Source organism: Asparagus officinalis, chromosome 7 (assembly GCF_001876935.1).
Source record: "Asparagus officinalis chromosome 7, Aspof.V1, whole genome shotgun sequence".
In the NCBI taxonomy this organism is placed as follows: domain Eukaryota; kingdom Viridiplantae; phylum Streptophyta; class Magnoliopsida; order Asparagales; family Asparagaceae; genus Asparagus; species Asparagus officinalis.
The window spans coordinates 11,363,880-11,380,746 of record NC_033800.1 but is presented as its reverse complement, the minus strand read 5'-3'; the positions used below and the strand labels follow the sequence as shown (position 1 = coordinate 11,380,746).

Genomic DNA, 16,867 nt, shown 5'->3' with positions numbered 1-16,867 from the left:
CTATAAGTATGTGTGATTATTTAAGTTTGTGATGTGAAAATATGTGAAATAATTTTTTGTAAAAAATAGAGTGATATATAACACATTATAAATTTTTATAATGTGTTATAATCCAATTTAGGTGAATAAAAAAATAACGTTATCCCTAGACTTCCGTCCAATAATTACATCCAATTATTTGGACTTATAATATATGATATACGACTCAGATTTGGGTAGGAGACGAAGTTTTCTTCCAAAAATGAGCGTTTATTTTATATTATAGGAATAAAAAATTGGTACTGAAATTCGTAATTATTGGATCTGTCCTTCTCGGACGGGTTAGGAATATAGTAGTGCATACATCCAACTTTGTATACTTTGTATATTTTCATTCTTGAAAGTTTTGGCAGCACGTATTCGTTGTTCTCCGTGTACAATAAGCGTATGTTGTTCTGCGTTTCGGGCTATTGCTGATACGCATAATAACATCCGCACAGTGTACAGGGAGAACAGCGGGTAGGTGCTGCCGAAATTTTCAAGAAATGAAAATATACAAAGTATATGAAGTTGGATGTAAGCACTACTATATTCTTAATGGATAGAAGCCTTCCTATGACAGCCGATCAATTGGTGTAATTAGTTTCTACGTACGTTTCAAATATATTTTATGTAGAACTAAATTTATATTGTTAAATGATATATGAACGTATGTTAGATTTGTTTTGTATGTATAAGAGTCATGAATGTACTAGTAGTTGTGTGATTTGTCGTAGTTAATAATTATATATAATTTACAGATGAGGGTAATTCCTGACAAATCATGGATAGATATCCCACGGCTTCATAGATTTCGTGACACACGATACAAGGAGGGATGTGAAGCCTTCATACGTTATGCAGAAATGAATCCGAGAAAATTAGCAAGTGGTGCTATGTATTGTCCTTGTTGCATGTGTAGGAATTTGAAACTGCTGAATAGTAATGATATACGGATCCACCTAATGAAATCAGGTTTTGATGAAAAATATAAATATTAGAACTGACATGGGGAAGGTATCACTGAAGATGTGGATCCAAATGTGCGTGTCGGTACGTCCGGTGGACAACGAATAGATGACACAAAAACAATGTTGAATGATATTTTTCCTCGACCTAGAGAATTTGAGGGTGATGATAATGTCGAGGATGATATCGGAGATAAAAGTGAAGATGATATCGATGTTGAAGCTGAAGAAGTAGGAGATGATGGAAGTGCCGAAAATATTGATGATATGCATTCCTCCGCAGAAATAGAACGAATATTGAAGCTACTAGAAGATAGTGAAAAGGACTTATATGAGGGATGTACCGAGTACTCCAGATTTTCATTTATGCTAAAACTCCTACACATTAAGACACTTAGCGGTATGTCAGATAATTATTTTGAAATGCTTCTTGATTTGCTTCGAACTGTAATACCTGGAGGAGTGAATAGCATACCCCAAACAACTTATCAAGCTGAGAAGATTGTCGCTGCTCTGGGTCTAGATTATAATAAGATTGATGCATGTCCGAATGATTGTATTTTGTACCACAAGGCCAATAAAGACCTTCAAGAATGTCCGACATGTGGAGTTTCTAGGTGGAAACAATGTGCAAATTCTTCAATAAGGATTACAACGGAGACAGAGTAACACAGAAGAAAATTCCAGCCAATGTGCTTCGACATTTTCCATTAGCTCCTAGATTGCGAAGATTGTACATGAACAAAGAAACAGCGAAAAATATGAGGTGGCACAAGGAAGATCGAGTAGATGATGGTAAATTGAGACATCCTGCTGATGCGGTAGCTTGGAAGCATGTTGATAAAATTTATCCTCGATTTGCCGAAGATTGCAGAAATGTAAGACTGGGTCTGTCAAGTGACGGATTCAATCCATTTGGGGTAATGAGCTCTGGTTGGTCTACTTGGCCAGTTGTACTAATGCCATATAATTTACCTCCATTGCTTTGTATGAAACAGCCATTTATGATACTTTCATTACTGATACCCGGTAAACATGCACCTGGAAATGATATTGATGTTTACTTAGAGCCTCTAATTGATGAGCTGAAACAACTATGGTCTGAGGGTATTGTAACATATGATGCCCATTTAAAAGAATCGTTTAGATTACGTGCTATTCTATTATGGACGATTAATGATTTTCCAGCCTATGCTAATCTGTCTGGGTATTCCACAAAGGGAAAGTGTGCTTGTCCTGTATGTGGTCCGGAATTTGAAGCTCTTCAATTACCACATAGTCGAAAGAGTTGTTATTGGTTTAATCGAAGGTGCATGGTTGCCCTTGAGTCATAAGTACAGTAAGTTATCAGCTATGTTTGATGGCACAGTTGAGAAGAGAATGAAGCCGCGTCAGCTGACAGGTAATGAGATTGTAAAATTACTTGAGGGGTTTCCAAAAGTTGTGTTTGGAAAAAATCGATATTCTAAATTTATCCCGCTCAGAGTAAGAGATTATTTAAAGTCAAAAACTCAAACATTACCTAGAGGATGGACTAAATTTAGTATCTTCTTTCAGCTACCTTACTGGCAGAATCTTAAAATCCGCCACAACTTAGATGTCATGCATATTGAGAAAAATATATGTGATAACATAGTATCAACTCTCCTACAAGATGCAAACAAGTCGAAGGATGATCTACGGGCGCGCCAAGATCTGACTGCTTTGAATATCCGAAATGATTTGCAAGCTCAAGATGTTGGACTTAAAAAATTAAAGTTGCCTCCGTCTCGTGTTACACTGACAAATGAGCAGATGCAACGATTTTGTGAAATTCTCAAATCAGTAAAGTCTCCGGATGGTTACTCTGCTAACATTTCAAATAATGTCCAAGTGCAAGAGCGAAAACTCTTAGGTCTGAAGACCCATGATTATCACGTTCTTCTCCATCAATTGCTTCCTGTTGCAATCCGTAACAATATGGATAAAGAAGCGTCGAAGATTATTATTGAGTATTGTGGGTTTTTTAGAAAATTATGCTCTAAAGTCAATCTACGGGCGCGCCAAGATCTGACTGCTTTGAATATCCGAAATGATTTGCAAGCTCAAGATGTTGGACTTAAAAAATTAAAGTTGCCTCCGTCTCGTGTTACACTGACAAATGAGCAGATGCAACGATTTTGTGAAATTCTCAAATCAGTAAAGTCTCCGGATGGTTACTCTGCTAACATTTCAAATAATGTCCAAGTGCAAGAGCGAAAACTCTTAGGTCTGAAGACCCATGATTATCACGTTCTTCTCCATCAATTGCTTCCTGTTGCAATCCGTAACAATATGGATAAAGAAGCGTCGAAGATTATTATTGAGTATTGTGGGTTTTTCAGAAAATTATGCTCTAAAGTCATAGATGTAGATGAATTTAAAAAACTTGAAGCTGAGGTCCGAGTTACTCTATGCAATATGGAAGTAATATTCCCTCCTTCTTTTTTTACGGTTATGGTCCATCTTACCCAGCATCTTGCAAGAGAGGCTAGAATCGCCGGACCTGTTACTTATCGTTGGATGTATCCGATTGAGAGGTAAATTATATTTTTTTTGCATTCATTACTTGTATATGCGTTTTTGAAATTACCGTGCTAATAATTAGTTATTTTGATTCTAAGATACTTGGGCTCCATGAAACATAATGTTCGCAATCGAGCTCGTCCAGAAGGCTCGATAGCTGAAGGATACGTGGCAAATGAATGCTTTATTTTTGCATCACGTTACATGCGCCAGAAGAAAACCACGGCTCAAGTACCAGATAAGGAGAGAAAGCGTGAAAAATATCCGAGATCTCTCTTAGAACAAATTCATGCATATGTGCTGGAAAACCTTGATATGTTCGCAGACTATCGAAGGTAACAAATAACACCCGAAATATAGATGAGACTATTCATTTTACATAATGTTCGCAATGCAAACTTATATATTGTTTATGTAGGCGACATTTGGAGAAGCTTAAGAATGAAACAACCGGTAGGAATGCAGCGCATAATATTCAGAAAAGACATAGGAAAGAATTTTCTGATTGGTTAAGATTTGATGTAAGTATTTAACAATTAATTTATGAACATTCATAATATAACATCCCCTAAATATTCTGAAATTTTTTGTCTTAGGTTGATAAATCACTTCTTGATGGTACTACGTTACCAGATGAAATTATTATACATGCACAACGCCCTTATTATGAAGTGAGACGTTATAATGAGCATTTGGTCAATGGATATAAATTTCGAACGCTAGAGACTGATGATAGGAGGGTAACTCAGAACAGTGGGGTCATGGGCTTGTTTGCTCAAGAATGTTTTTCAAGTACAAGAGATCAGAACCCAATTCTAGCTGACATACTATATTATGGCCAATTAGAAGATATTGTTGAGGTAATTTACGGGTTTGGTAAACCAAAACAATGTACTTACACGATGTTCAAGGTTCGGTGGTGTCCTGCAAAAAAGCAAAAGGATCATTATGGATTTACACTTGTCAATCTCCATCGAGAAGTATATACGGATGAGAAATTCATTTTTGCAGAACAAGCTGATCAGTGCTTCTTCGTGAGAGATCCGAATGTCATATCTGATTGGGTGGTTTTGTACAAGGAGCCAAGATCTGTTGTTCTACCTAATAACAATGAAAAAAATATTGAAGAAAGTGAATATAATTATAGTGAACCAATTGGTTCATCTGATGATGTTTGGCAAGAATTCTCTTACGCACAGAATGTGGCGTTGGATGTAGGTATGTAATATATATGTTACACTGCATTAAAGTTTTTTAGCTAATCATAATAAGAACAATGCATTTCATAATAACTTATCTCATGAGCATGTATATTTTTTTTCTTAACTATGTTAATAATTGAATTTGCAGATGAGGAGGATGAAGAGACTCTTTGACCTAGAGGGTGATCGATCACGTAGTATCACTCCTGGTAGTGGTGCTGATGATACACTACCATCTCCGGATGCAGGTATAAAAATTAATTAATACTTTAATATATTTTATCAATTATTAATTATCTAGCTAATAGTGATTAATTTGTTGCAGATGCGGGTTATTCATCACCTGGCCCCTCTGATGCAGTACCAGAACCATCCCCTGATGCAGGTATTCAATATTATAATGCTCAATTATAATGGTTAATTAAAAACTATATTAATGATTCTCCTTTCTTATGTAGGGGATACTTGGACACCGACATATCCATCTTATACATTCCACACGGACTTGCGGCCAAAGACACATGACTATCTTAGTTTACCTTTACCTCCAGCCTCTCATAAGTCTATGGCTGACGCAAGGAAGTACCATACACGTGCTGCGAGAAATATGGCTGGCGGCAGGAGAACGGTACCATACACGTGCTGCGAGAAAATTAGAGCAACTTGCGTGAAATGATGAGCACACGAAAGAAAGGTTCACTTCGCAGCCCAAAGGAAAGAAGGAGCGAAGTGGCTAATATGATAAATACCTTTTAATTTTCACATTTTGTAATATTATATGATATATTATCATGTTATTATTGTAGGTGCTAAGAAGGATCGTATCGAGAACAGACGTGGCAGAGGTAAGCCTGATTCTAAACAACCACCAAGAGGAATGAGGGCCATTATTAGGTGGAATAGTTCTAATTTGCCCGTTGGTCCATGTTCGACCCGCTTGAATGCATATATTGGGGTTCTAGTGCGTAGATCGACCATTATCAACCCTTATTTTCAATTTCGAGAACTACCATGGAGCGCATACGAGGCGATATGGACAGAGCTTATGGTAACTACATATTGCTATTACTTTTTATTTATTAATAATTAGTATTTGATATTAAATTATCTTTCCTAAATGTGTATGTAAATCTACAGGACTGCTTCTGCCTTGAGGACTTTGAGGGGGCTTGGAATTATGTGTTCAATGTCAAGGTTGAAGCAGTTCTCAAACAATGGAGGCATGAGATCAAACATGAAACCTATGACAGGTATGAGGAGGACTGGCAGAGGTTTTTAAACCTCGACGCCCGAGTTGACGAGGTTCATTTCACAGCTCTCCTCATGTATTGGGACAGCGATGCCTCCAAGGTTAGTTTCATGAAAATTACTTTATACTTTTAAGATATTAATTTATTGCATATTTGCTAATTTTTTTCTTTTAAAAAAGAATAAATCCACGAAGGGGTCAGAAAATAGAAGAAAGAAGCTGCATGACCACCACTTGGGCTCACACTCCTATGCCAATCTGGAGGATGTTTATTGTCAGGATACGGTAGATTTCCGTCTAATATTTTGATGAATTTAATGATTAGTATGATTATGAGTGTGATAATATATAATATGACAGGGAAAATCATTAATGCCAATACACTTGAGGGCGAAAGCGGCGTATGGCATTTTCCGTGATAGATATAGGGGTGATGAGAAGAATCGAGATAAGATCAAGGCAAATCTCGAGTTGGTGGTGAGAGTTATACATATCTTGTGTAGTATTATTAATTCTATTTTGTTGTTAATATTATGAGGAAATGAGAACACAAATAACATTGTCTTTACCATGAAATAATTATATATTTGTGCTTTAGGAGGGATTTGAGGCTGCATCAAAGGAGGCTGCAACTGTGTATATGTCGCAGCAGGAGGAACAATCTGAGCCGGACCCTCACATGCTTTCTGCAGAGGACAACATTACTCTCACACAGCATTTGATGGGTCATAATAGGTATGGATGTAGAAAATTTGAATCAATTTGAATACTACATTCCTATTTATATTTTTTTATCATTATTGAATTCGAGAGGTAAATTTAATATTTATTTCTCCCTAAACATAGGAGAGGGAGATATCCTCTGCATGGTGTTGGAGCTTCACCCGGCGTAAGCATGAGGTCATCCACAACATCCTCCACACCATTTACATCCATGAGAGCAGCCCCGCCTCGGTTCCAGGCTATGCCATTTGTCGCACGTATCTCTGCATATTTGCTTGACAAGATTGACTCGGAGCTACATATCTAGGTGACTGTAGGCTGTCTAAAAATCACAATAGATAGCTTATCCCCCATCAACCACCGATGATGGAAGTTACAATCTGACGACTTCCAGAAGGCTGTAATCTGAAGACTTTCGCGTAGATTGCTGAAGGTTACAATCTGACGACCTTCACGACAACTGATGGAAGCTCTACTTCAACAGCCTTCACAATCAACATCGGGAGTTACAATCTGACGACTCTCATATTCTCAAGGAGCCAAGACGAAGATTACAAGACAATGATCTTTGCAACGCTATGACAAAAAGAGATTACTTGGTGATAATCTCTTCAAGGCAAGACGCGGAGGTCATCCCCGTGTTTCAACATCAAAACGCCAGGGTCGAACCCCGCGTTTCAACATCAAAACGCGGAGGTCCTCCCCGTGTTTCAACATCAAAACGCCAGGGTCGAACCCCGCATTTCAACATCAAAACGCCAGGGTCGAACCCCGCATTACAACATCAAAACGCCAGGGTCGAACCCCGCGTTTCAACATCAAAACGCCAAGGTCGAACCCCGCGTCACAACATCAAAAACGCCAAGGTCGAACCCGCGTTACAACATCAAAACGCCAGGGTCGAACCCCGCGTCACAACATCAAAAACGCCAAGGTCGACCCTCGCGTTTTTCTACGCCCTGCTGGTACCCAACTCCGCGTCTTCAGTCTAAAATGTGGAGTTAGGATCCTGAACGCTAACGTGGGCATTGTTTGACTCATTCAACATGAGCTGAACGGTTCTAAAACCATTTCCCACGATTTGGGGGCGGTTACACCCCATTATGGAGAGAATTAAGGGGGCGGTTACACCCCTTAATTCCCTATAAATATGGGTAAACTCAACTGAGTTCAGGGTTCGATTTTTCTTAGCTTGAATCGACCATTGAAGGCTGGCTTTTGGAAACGGAAGAGTTAGCAGCAAGGCTGGCATTTTCGGATCTGGGACTTCGCAACAAAGGTTTTGGAGGAGATCGGCCTTGATCCTTCAGCAACGATCGACCACAGAGCCTTCTTCTAGCCTTGGCTTATTAACCGAACTTTCGGTTCAAATCAACTCTTTCATAGAGTTCTAAACTCGTTCAGAGTTCTCAAACTTGCCACGCAAGTTCTCCACAACGTCAAATCGTGAGGAGAAGACATCGTTCCAGTGAATCAAGACGTGCAGATCGTCAACGGAGAGCAAACTCGACGCAAGCATTCGGGGGAGGCACTCCATCGCCACCGTGAAGAACCCAGTTTTAAACAAAGAGGAAGAACCAATTTCGTTCTCCTCTCTTTTGTAATCGAATTGTAATCGGAATCAAAGAAATACAAAGTCAAATTTTCTTTATTCTCTTCTTTGCAAATTTTCTCTACATACAGTGACTAATGAGATGACAAGAGTTGCGCTGACGGCGAACTCGATGGATGATCTCCTGGGGTATGTCATGCAATATTTAAGCGGTGCGATTCCTCATAGCGCGTATGGTGGTGTTATACGGATTATAAGCTCGCTTGGCGATAATTCCGGTGCTGGTCAGAGCAGCACTCAGGTACCTTATTTTTTTCTTAAAATAATAAATTCATTTATATTTAATATGTATTAAACACCCCTTAATGATTATGCAATTGACCATTCAGAGTGGAGATATTGGAGGGAGCAGCACACGTTCTCGTAACCGGGATAGAGATACTGCCGACGACGACGACTGATGAGGTTTATGAGGTTTTTTGTACATTTTTAATGCAATGAACAGCTTTATCTGTTATAACAATACTTATATGCTTGTTGGATGTATATATTAGACGGTCTTGGTTGATGCATATTTTGAAGTAGATAGTTGGATTTGTTTATTATGCTGGAATTGATTATATTATGGCTGGATCTGTGCATTATGTTGGATTTGAATATTTTTGGGTTTGAATGGAATTGTCTAAAATCTTGATTATATTTGGATGGTTGGATGTATTCATATATACAATATTTATTGTATGTATTCATGTTTTGGTATAATTGTACAGGGAAATACAAATTGTAATATATTTTTTTTGCTGAAAAAATAGCAACCTAGACGGAATTCCGTCTAGACTGTACCAACCTAGACGGAAATTCCGTCTAGGTTGCAATAATCAACCTAGACGGAAAACCGTCTAGGTTGTCAACCTAGACGGATTTCCGTCTAGGTTGACAACCTAGACGGAAAACCGTCTAGGTTGTCAACCTAGACGGAAATGTTACTTCCGTCTAAGTTGGTTTCCGTCTAGATTGATCAATTTAGACGGAAATCCGTCTAGTTTGATCCAAACTAGACGGAAACAAAATAAACCAATCTACCTAGACGGATTTCCGTCTAAATGATCCAACCTAGACGGATTGTAGACCAACCTAGACGGAAATTTCCGTCTAGGTTGGTCGTTTTTCTACTAGTGTATTAATACCATTAGATACGGGGGAAACAGATTTAGGTAGACTATCCTTAATAGATAGAGCTTTCACTTCATTTAGTAGCCCTCCCCCAGGGGCGGATGGAGGTAATCTTACTAGCGCTCTGACGCTTTTGTTGTTGTTCTTTTTCTTTTGTTTCATTTTCCATTTTAGACGGCTCAGAACATTGGAGAGTCACAGGGTGACAGAGTTCTCGCATAGTCGCCGTCGTGTATTTCTATTAGTAGGGACTCCACAGTCAGTTATCCGATGATATGAGCGTTGACTCTGTGTGAGATATGGATCAGTAACCTATTATAGAATGACTAGTTACATGACCTTGTTACTAAGGTGATTATGGATTCTTGTGAGTTATAGGTCAATTGTATTTCTTTTCATACATAGATCGGGATTAATATTTAATTATATAAAATTTGAGACATATGATATATACATGAGGGTTTCTTTGTTTGGATTATTTCGCTTGACGTACTACATCTCTTGTTGTAGATTTTTAAGTATTAATCCCATCTAGTTGTATGACCTTCTTACTTGGATGATTTCTGATCGCTAGCTGCATGATCGAATTGTTACTTGATTGATTTTGTTATATTTCCAGTTGCACGTTTCTTTATTATTTCTGTTGTTGTATCGTTATTTGCATTGGGTTTTCGTTCGTTCTTTTCTTTTGTGGGGTCTTGCTATGCACGCTGACATACACCTGTTTTCTCTGGTGTACATCAGACTTAGAGGAAGAACAAGTCCATCTGGGAGATCGTCAGGAGCCAGAGGATTATCAGCAGGGGTGTCTTGCAGACAGAACAGAAGAAGAAGCCAAAGTTCAGTTATCTTTTCTTAGTTGATGGTCTTAGTTTACTTTTGCAGTTCTTTCTTTTTCTGTTGATCGATGTATTTTTGTATCTCTTCAGCATTCAGTTGTTCATTTTGTAATAAGGGCATGTTTGACCCGTATTTTTATGTCTTGGATGATATTCATTTGTGATATGGATTTTTTTGTTCTGAATTTGTCTATTATATTCTTGCTAACTGTGATCGGGGACCTGTGACTTCACATTACATTTATTTCTTGACGCTTAGCATATTAGGTTGAGGAGAAATATTATTTATTTATTCTCCTTAATCTAATACGTTGCGAGCTTGTTCACGTTCTGATTCTCGGGTATTTTGGGAAGCGGGGCGTGACAAAATTAAATGAAAGCAAAGGTCTAGAATTCAATGGTTGAAAGAGGGTGACAATAATACCAATTTTTTTCATAATTTTACCTCTCATAGAAGAAGGAAAAATTTTATTCCCTACCTCATAGATAATGATTCTATCATCTCTGCTGAGTCTGATACGAAAAGGGTCTTCTTTGATTACTTCTCCAATCTCTTTCTTCAACCTCCTGACTCTAGACTCTCAGTTGACTGGAATATCTTATATCCAGAAGCTCCCTAGACCTCTCTCCTCTTGATCTTCCCTTTTCTCCTGAAGAAATCAAAGCAGCAGTCTTTGATCTTCACCCAGATAAATCTCCGGGCCCTGATGGTCTCTCCCTGTTATTCTATCAAACCTTTTGGAACTCCATAGAAGTGGACATAATAGCGTTTATTCAAAACCTCTTTCATCATCCTCAAACTCTTCATAACATCAATTACTCATGCATTTGTTTCATTCCTAAGAAATAAGGTGCCAGCTCCCCCAAGGATTTCAAGCCTATCAGCCTCATTAACAGTTCTTGTGAAATATTTTCAAAAATCCTTGCTAATAGACTTAGCAGATTTCTCCATCTCCTTATAGATTCCTCCCAGTCTGCATTCCAAAAAGGTAAATCTTCCATTGACTCCATTATGCTAGCCCACGAAATGATCAATTTTTGCTCTTTAGGCAAGAAGGAAATCTGTGCTATTAAAGTTAATTTTTTAAGGCCTTTGATTGTGTTAACTGGAATTTTCTCCTTTCCCTTCTTGAAGCTAGAGGTTTCAGTCAAAGATGATGTTTCTGGATCAATCACATTCTTTCCTCCTCCAAATCTACTGTCATGGTTAATGGTTTCCCAACCAGATTTTTTTCATGTCATAGGGGATTAAAACAAGGCGATCCCCTTTCCCCTATACTTTTTCTTTTAGTGGATGATGTCCTAAACAAAATGATCTCTACTAGTGCTATTTTTGGAGACTTGTCTGATCTCCAATTGAAAGGAGAATTAAACAATATCAGGGCTCTTCAATTTGCAGACGACACTATCATCTTTTCTAAAGCCTCCTCTGCAGACATGATCACTCTCAAAACCATTCTTCTCATATTTGCTAACATTTCAGGTCTGGCTGTGAACTCCAGCAAAACTCATCTCTAGCACCTTGGCAGATTTCCTCGTAAGGGTTTTCATCTTGCTAGAACTCTTAATTGCTCTGTGGGATCCCTTCCCTTCTCATACCTTCGTTTACCTCTCAAAAAATGCTCTTTATCTAGAAGAGATTGGCTTCCTCTTTCAGATTCTTTCTCAAAAAAACTGTCTCATTGGAAGAACAAATCCTTATCCCTTGGTGGACGTCTTACTTTGGTCAATTCAGTTCTTTCTTCTTTCCCTCTCTATTTCATCACTTTCTTCAATTTCCCTTCATGGCTTATCCAAGCTATTGACAAGATTAGAAGAAATTTCCTCTGGAATGGTAGTAATCTCCCCTCCAAAGTTAAGTGCCTGGTTTCCTAGAATTCTGTCTGTAGGTTGAAACAAGAAGGAGGGCTGGATGTCATCAATCTATTTGTCTTTAATCTTGCCCTCTTATCTAAGTGGATTTGGAAAATTTTTGATAGGGACTCCTTAATCAGTAAAGTGATTTTCTCCCTGTGCTCCAAAGATGACTCCAACCCTGTCGTGCATCAACTTAAGTCTCAAGCATCTAAACTGCTCAAATACTTATTTTCTATTAATCCAGTTTTCTTCAGCTTTGTTAGATGGAATGTAGGCAACGACAGGATAGGAAGATTCTGGTATGACAAATGGTCTAGTGCTAATTCCCTGTGCAGCCTCTTTCCGAAGGCTTTTAATCTTGCTTTCACCAATAGTAGCCGCATCAGATCTCAGGGTTACTTTTTAAACCAAGTTTGGCACTGGCATCCCATTCTCAAAAGAGGTTTAAACCCTGAAGTGTACAGGGGAGTCCAGGCTCTTCACTCCTTCCTTGTGTTTGACCCTAGAGGGGGTGATTAGGGTCTTATGCTAATCTAATCAGATTTAATGCCAATTAAAACTAATTAATAAGTTATCCTAGCAAGTATGAAATACAACAATATTTGTAAGCTAGGATAAGCAATATGAACAACAAGATATATCCTAGTAATGAGATATAGGCAATGTATGTGCAAGGATATATAAACAACACAAGGGTAGATAATCTAAACAAGATAGTGGATGATATAGTAATGAGCAATGCACAATGGCGATATAAGATATGAACATAAAAGGAAGTGCTCCAATGCAATCACAAACAAACAATATGATTACGGAGTTCGGTCCCCACGACCTACGTCTCCGCTCCTCACCTCGAGGAGATCTCCACTATCACAACCGGGTTTTCTACGTTCACCCGAACAACGTTTACACCTCACAATACAATCACTATGCAATCACACCTCACACACTAAGTGTTGGTCCTATCCCGTGTCCTCCTCCTCAAGTGCTCGGTTACAACCTCTCCCTAGGCACGTCAACCGATGCCACTCCTCTTGGATTCGACCCCATCTCTCACCACACACTTCTCTCGGTGTACAAGTGTATTACAAGTGAATCCTCACAATTAGGCTCAATACAAAGTGTTTGTTCTCTATAATGAATGAGAATGAATTATAAGCTCACTCTCTAAGTTACACAATCCCACAACCCAAATATACTATGAATGTAAATACAATAAGCTCAATGGTTGTGTGTGTACAAAGAGATAAATAAAATCAATTAAACTAAACTCAATATAAATCTAGCTTATGGAAATTATAATCAAAAATAATAAATTGCTAGATGAGTTTAGAAACACTTCTCTAAAGATGACAAGAGAGTGGGAGAAGAGTGAATGCTCAAACACCAAAGGATGATCTCCACTAGCTCTTGTGAAATTTGCTTCACAAACAAAACTCTTAAACACTCTTTTAAACAAACAAAAAAACACCCTCAAACTTGTTTAAACAATTCTCTTGGTTAGGTTAAAAGAAAACAGTAATATGGTATTTATACCCACTCAAAAACTCAGCCAAAACCCCTAACAAAAGACAAAAAAGAACACTCTGCAACGGCTCTAAAACTAGCCGTTGGAACTACGGCGGTCGACCGATGAAAATCGCGGTCGACCGAGAGCAAGGTAAGAAACGAAGAAAAGTTCCAGACAGTTCGTCGGTCGACCGGAACTGTAGCACGGTCGACCGAAGGTACTGTAGCAGGTATATCCAGTTTTATAAAATCGGTTAAAAATAGTAAAACAGATCCAAAAATTATGAAATTTTGTGGGAAGGTTCTAGACATGTAGATTGACATGTTAGAGAAATAATTTCTGAAAAAAAATTTCTCATTTGAGAGAAATAAATGTTTGAACACAGAAATACAGTTTCTGAAAATCTGCTGACATACACGATTTTGTAAAATCAATTAGGCACAGTAGATCAACTCCAAAAATAGTAAAATTTTGCGAAAAGTTTCTAAACATGTAGATAAATATTTTAAAGAAAGAATTTCTTGAATATCACTTCCCATTTATGAAAACTCATCTGTTTTGTAAAACATGCACGAACATGTGCACGAACAAGAACATGATTTTGTAAATTCCATTAAACATAACAAATCAATTCCAAACTTGATGAAACTTTACAAAATGTTTATAAACATAAAAAAAACATGTTAAAAAAATAAATTTTCAATTTTAATTTCTTAATTGTGAAAACTCATCATTTTATAAAAACATGCATGAATATGAATTTGTTAAGAACATGTTTTTGACAAAAAGAGTTTAAACGCATATTGAAACTTTATGAAATGTCTTCATAAACATTATAACACATAAATATAAAGTAACAATGGTCAATAAAACAATATCACAAAGTTTTCTTAAAATAACTCATTTTGTGAGAAAATCCAATATTGTGTGTGTATATGATATTGAGCTTAGAGTATTAAACACACATAATATAAACCTATACTAAATATACCCAAGCTTGATGAAGGTCTTCAATGAGCATGACTTGGTAAACTTTATGGAAGAAACTTGTAATTGGATCTTTAACTTGAATTGACGTTGCTTCACTCCACAATTCCGCCAACCTCCATTTGATATCGTCGTTGAAGCGCTATTCCATCCATCCTCCAACTACGTTGTTTGTCTACAATACATAGGAATGTACAAACACTAGACGAACAAAATTAGTAGTAAATTGTTTGTAAATCATCATCAAAACAAGAAGGCCAACAATCTCCCCCTTTTTGATGATGACAAACAATTTACAAAAAGGATATATGCATGAAAGAAAATGAATATATAAATTATAATTCACATGCATATAAACAAGAAAAATGTATACTCACAATATTTCTCCCCCTTTGACAACATCAAAAAGGGGACAAAAGAATTAAGAGAGCGAAAGCTCCCCCTATCAATAAGCATAGGTGAGTATAAAAGGAATATATATAGGGATTGCTCCCCCAATCAAAAAGCCATATAGAATATATGCAATGAAGATCATGGCAAACATATGTGAGCAAGCATGGATGGAAAATATGTTAAACACAACTCACATACATAAAGACAATGAGAACACATATGAACATATCAATGTGAAAGAAGTGTCTCATTAGCACAAAAAATATAGAAACCATATAAAAGAATAGATTTATGAAATCAAAGAAGAGGAACATGAGAGTCATGCAAAAAGTTTTCAAATGAAAACAAATCAACCAAAAGAAATCATAAATCAGGATTTGAGTCCAAAACCAATGTTTGATCAAAAATAGAATCTCGTTTGTGGGATTTGATCAAACCACATATGGAATACATTATAAGGCACGAATAGATGATCCATAAGCACAAACATATAAATATCATCATATAAGTGAAATATAATGAATTCAAAGCAACAAATCAAAAAAAAATCTTTAACAAAAGAATTTCAAGAGAGGCAACAATATATCAGGCTCTAAAGCTTGTTCTAACCCATATAATCATTCTAGCATCCGGTAAACATGATTTGGGAATAAACACCCAATAAACCCGGAGGGTTATATAAATGCAAACCTCTCAATAAAGCAAAACCAAAGATCATGAAATCAAAAGAATTTAGCCAATAAAAGGAATTGTTTTCATAAAAGTTTAAAATGCATTTTTCAAAACCAAGAAAGAGAAAAATAAAAATACTAAAATTCTTGGTTTAAAATTTATTTTGGCACCCAAGTATTTTTGGTGCCGGATTGTTTAGGGACATGACCCCTATCAATAAAGCTCAAAGCCTTAGGGTTATGAACCCTCTTAGGCGCATATGGTGCACGAACACGGTCATAACAAAAATTACTCAAATGACCCTTCCGATTGCAATAAGTACAATAAAAAGGAAGCATTTGCTTATGTTGACCAAACGGTTGTGCACGAGAAACATTAGAAACATTTGCAAACATGGATGGTCTTTTAAAATTGTTTTGCAAATGTAAAACTTTGTTTAAATCAAAACAAAATTTGGCCAAATGACCAAATCTACCACAATGATTACATCTATACACATGAGCATGCTTGTGATGAACTTTATGAGTCTATACACATGAGCATGCTTGTGATGAACTTTATGAGTGTGTGCATGTACATGTGTGTGTGATGAAGAAGTCTTATGAGATGCACAAGAAGCATTGATATTACTATTTTTAGATTTTTGTGCATCATAGCAAAATTTAGATAAATGACCTTTACGACCACAAATAGAGCACTTATAAATTTTGCTATACATGTGTGCATGATGTGTGATATGTTTAGGTGTAGTAGCATGAGACTTAGCACACATGTTCATAAGCTTATCATGGTTTACATACATGTTTTTAAGGTTGAATCTAAACAAAGATATGCGATGTTTAACTTGACTCAACTCAACATTTTGCATACATGTATAGGAAATAGAAGTAGATGAAACATTATCATTTCTAAAAGAATTAAACTCATTTTTAATAGTTTATACTTCTATCATGGCATCATTATTAGCATGAGTTAAGCTAGATATAGATGAAGTTAATTTTTCATTTTTCAATTTTAACATATCATTAATTTCTTTAAGAGCAACATTTTCTTGAGAAATAATATCAAAATTGGAAACTAGCTTCTCATGATCGGATTTTAAACTAACATGCTTGCTTTTAAGATCAATAAAATTATTTTGTAATTTTGAGTAGGCATGCGATAATTTCTCATATGCACT

The 16,867-nt window shown here is 36.9% G+C and overlaps 3 protein-coding genes across 3 annotated transcripts; all 3 read left to right on the top strand.

Annotated features, from left to right (window-relative positions):
- LOC109849523 lies at positions 3,033 to 4,128 on the top strand. The gene is made up of 3 exons (XM_020419370.1): positions 3,033 to 3,544; positions 3,629 to 3,865; positions 3,949 to 4,128. The coding sequence occupies exons 1-3, from the start codon at positions 3,135 to 3,137 to the stop codon at positions 4,061 to 4,063; spliced, it is 762 nt and encodes a 253-aa protein (XP_020274959.1). The 5' UTR covers positions 3,033 to 3,134; the 3' UTR covers positions 4,064 to 4,128.
- Positions 4,002 to 4,773, top strand: LOC109847701. Its single transcript, XM_020416932.1, has 2 exons — positions 4,002 to 4,051; positions 4,127 to 4,773. Exon 2 carries the CDS (start codon positions 4,292 to 4,294, stop codon positions 4,754 to 4,756), a length of 465 nt encoding a protein of 154 aa, XP_020272521.1. The 5' UTR covers positions 4,002 to 4,051; positions 4,127 to 4,291; the 3' UTR covers positions 4,757 to 4,773.
- On the top strand, positions 5,405 to 7,011 carry LOC109846684. Its single transcript, XM_020415929.1, has 7 exons — positions 5,405 to 5,426; positions 5,539 to 5,780; positions 5,870 to 6,082; positions 6,162 to 6,266; positions 6,342 to 6,458; positions 6,580 to 6,716; positions 6,828 to 7,011. The coding sequence occupies exons 1-7, from the start codon at positions 5,405 to 5,407 to the stop codon at positions 7,009 to 7,011; spliced, it is 1,020 nt and encodes a 339-aa protein (XP_020271518.1).

Excerpts from the sequence above, each read along its gene's own strand:
- LOC109846684 (XM_020415929.1), top strand. The coding sequence starts at position 5,405 with ATGATGAGCACACGAAAGAAAG. Across the intron at positions 6,083-6,161 it reads GGGACAGCGATGCCTCCAAG|AATAAATCCACGAAGGGGTC; the intron begins GTTAGTTTCATG and ends CTTTTAAAAAAG. Across the intron at positions 6,267-6,341 it reads ATGTTTATTGTCAGGATACG|GGAAAATCATTAATGCCAAT; the intron begins GTAGATTTCCGT and ends ATAATATGACAG.
- LOC109847701 (XM_020416932.1), top strand. The coding sequence starts at position 4,292 with ATGGGCTTGTTTGCTCAAGAATGTTTTTCAAGTACAAGAGATCAGAAC.
- LOC109849523 (XM_020419370.1), top strand. The coding sequence starts at position 3,135 with ATGCAACGATTTTGTGAAATTCTCAAATCAGTAAAGTCTCCGGATGGT. Across the intron at positions 3,545-3,628 it reads TGGATGTATCCGATTGAGAG|ATACTTGGGCTCCATGAAAC; the intron begins GTAAATTATATT and ends TTTGATTCTAAG. Across the intron at positions 3,866-3,948 it reads ATGTTCGCAGACTATCGAAG|GCGACATTTGGAGAAGCTTA; the intron begins GTAACAAATAAC and ends TTGTTTATGTAG.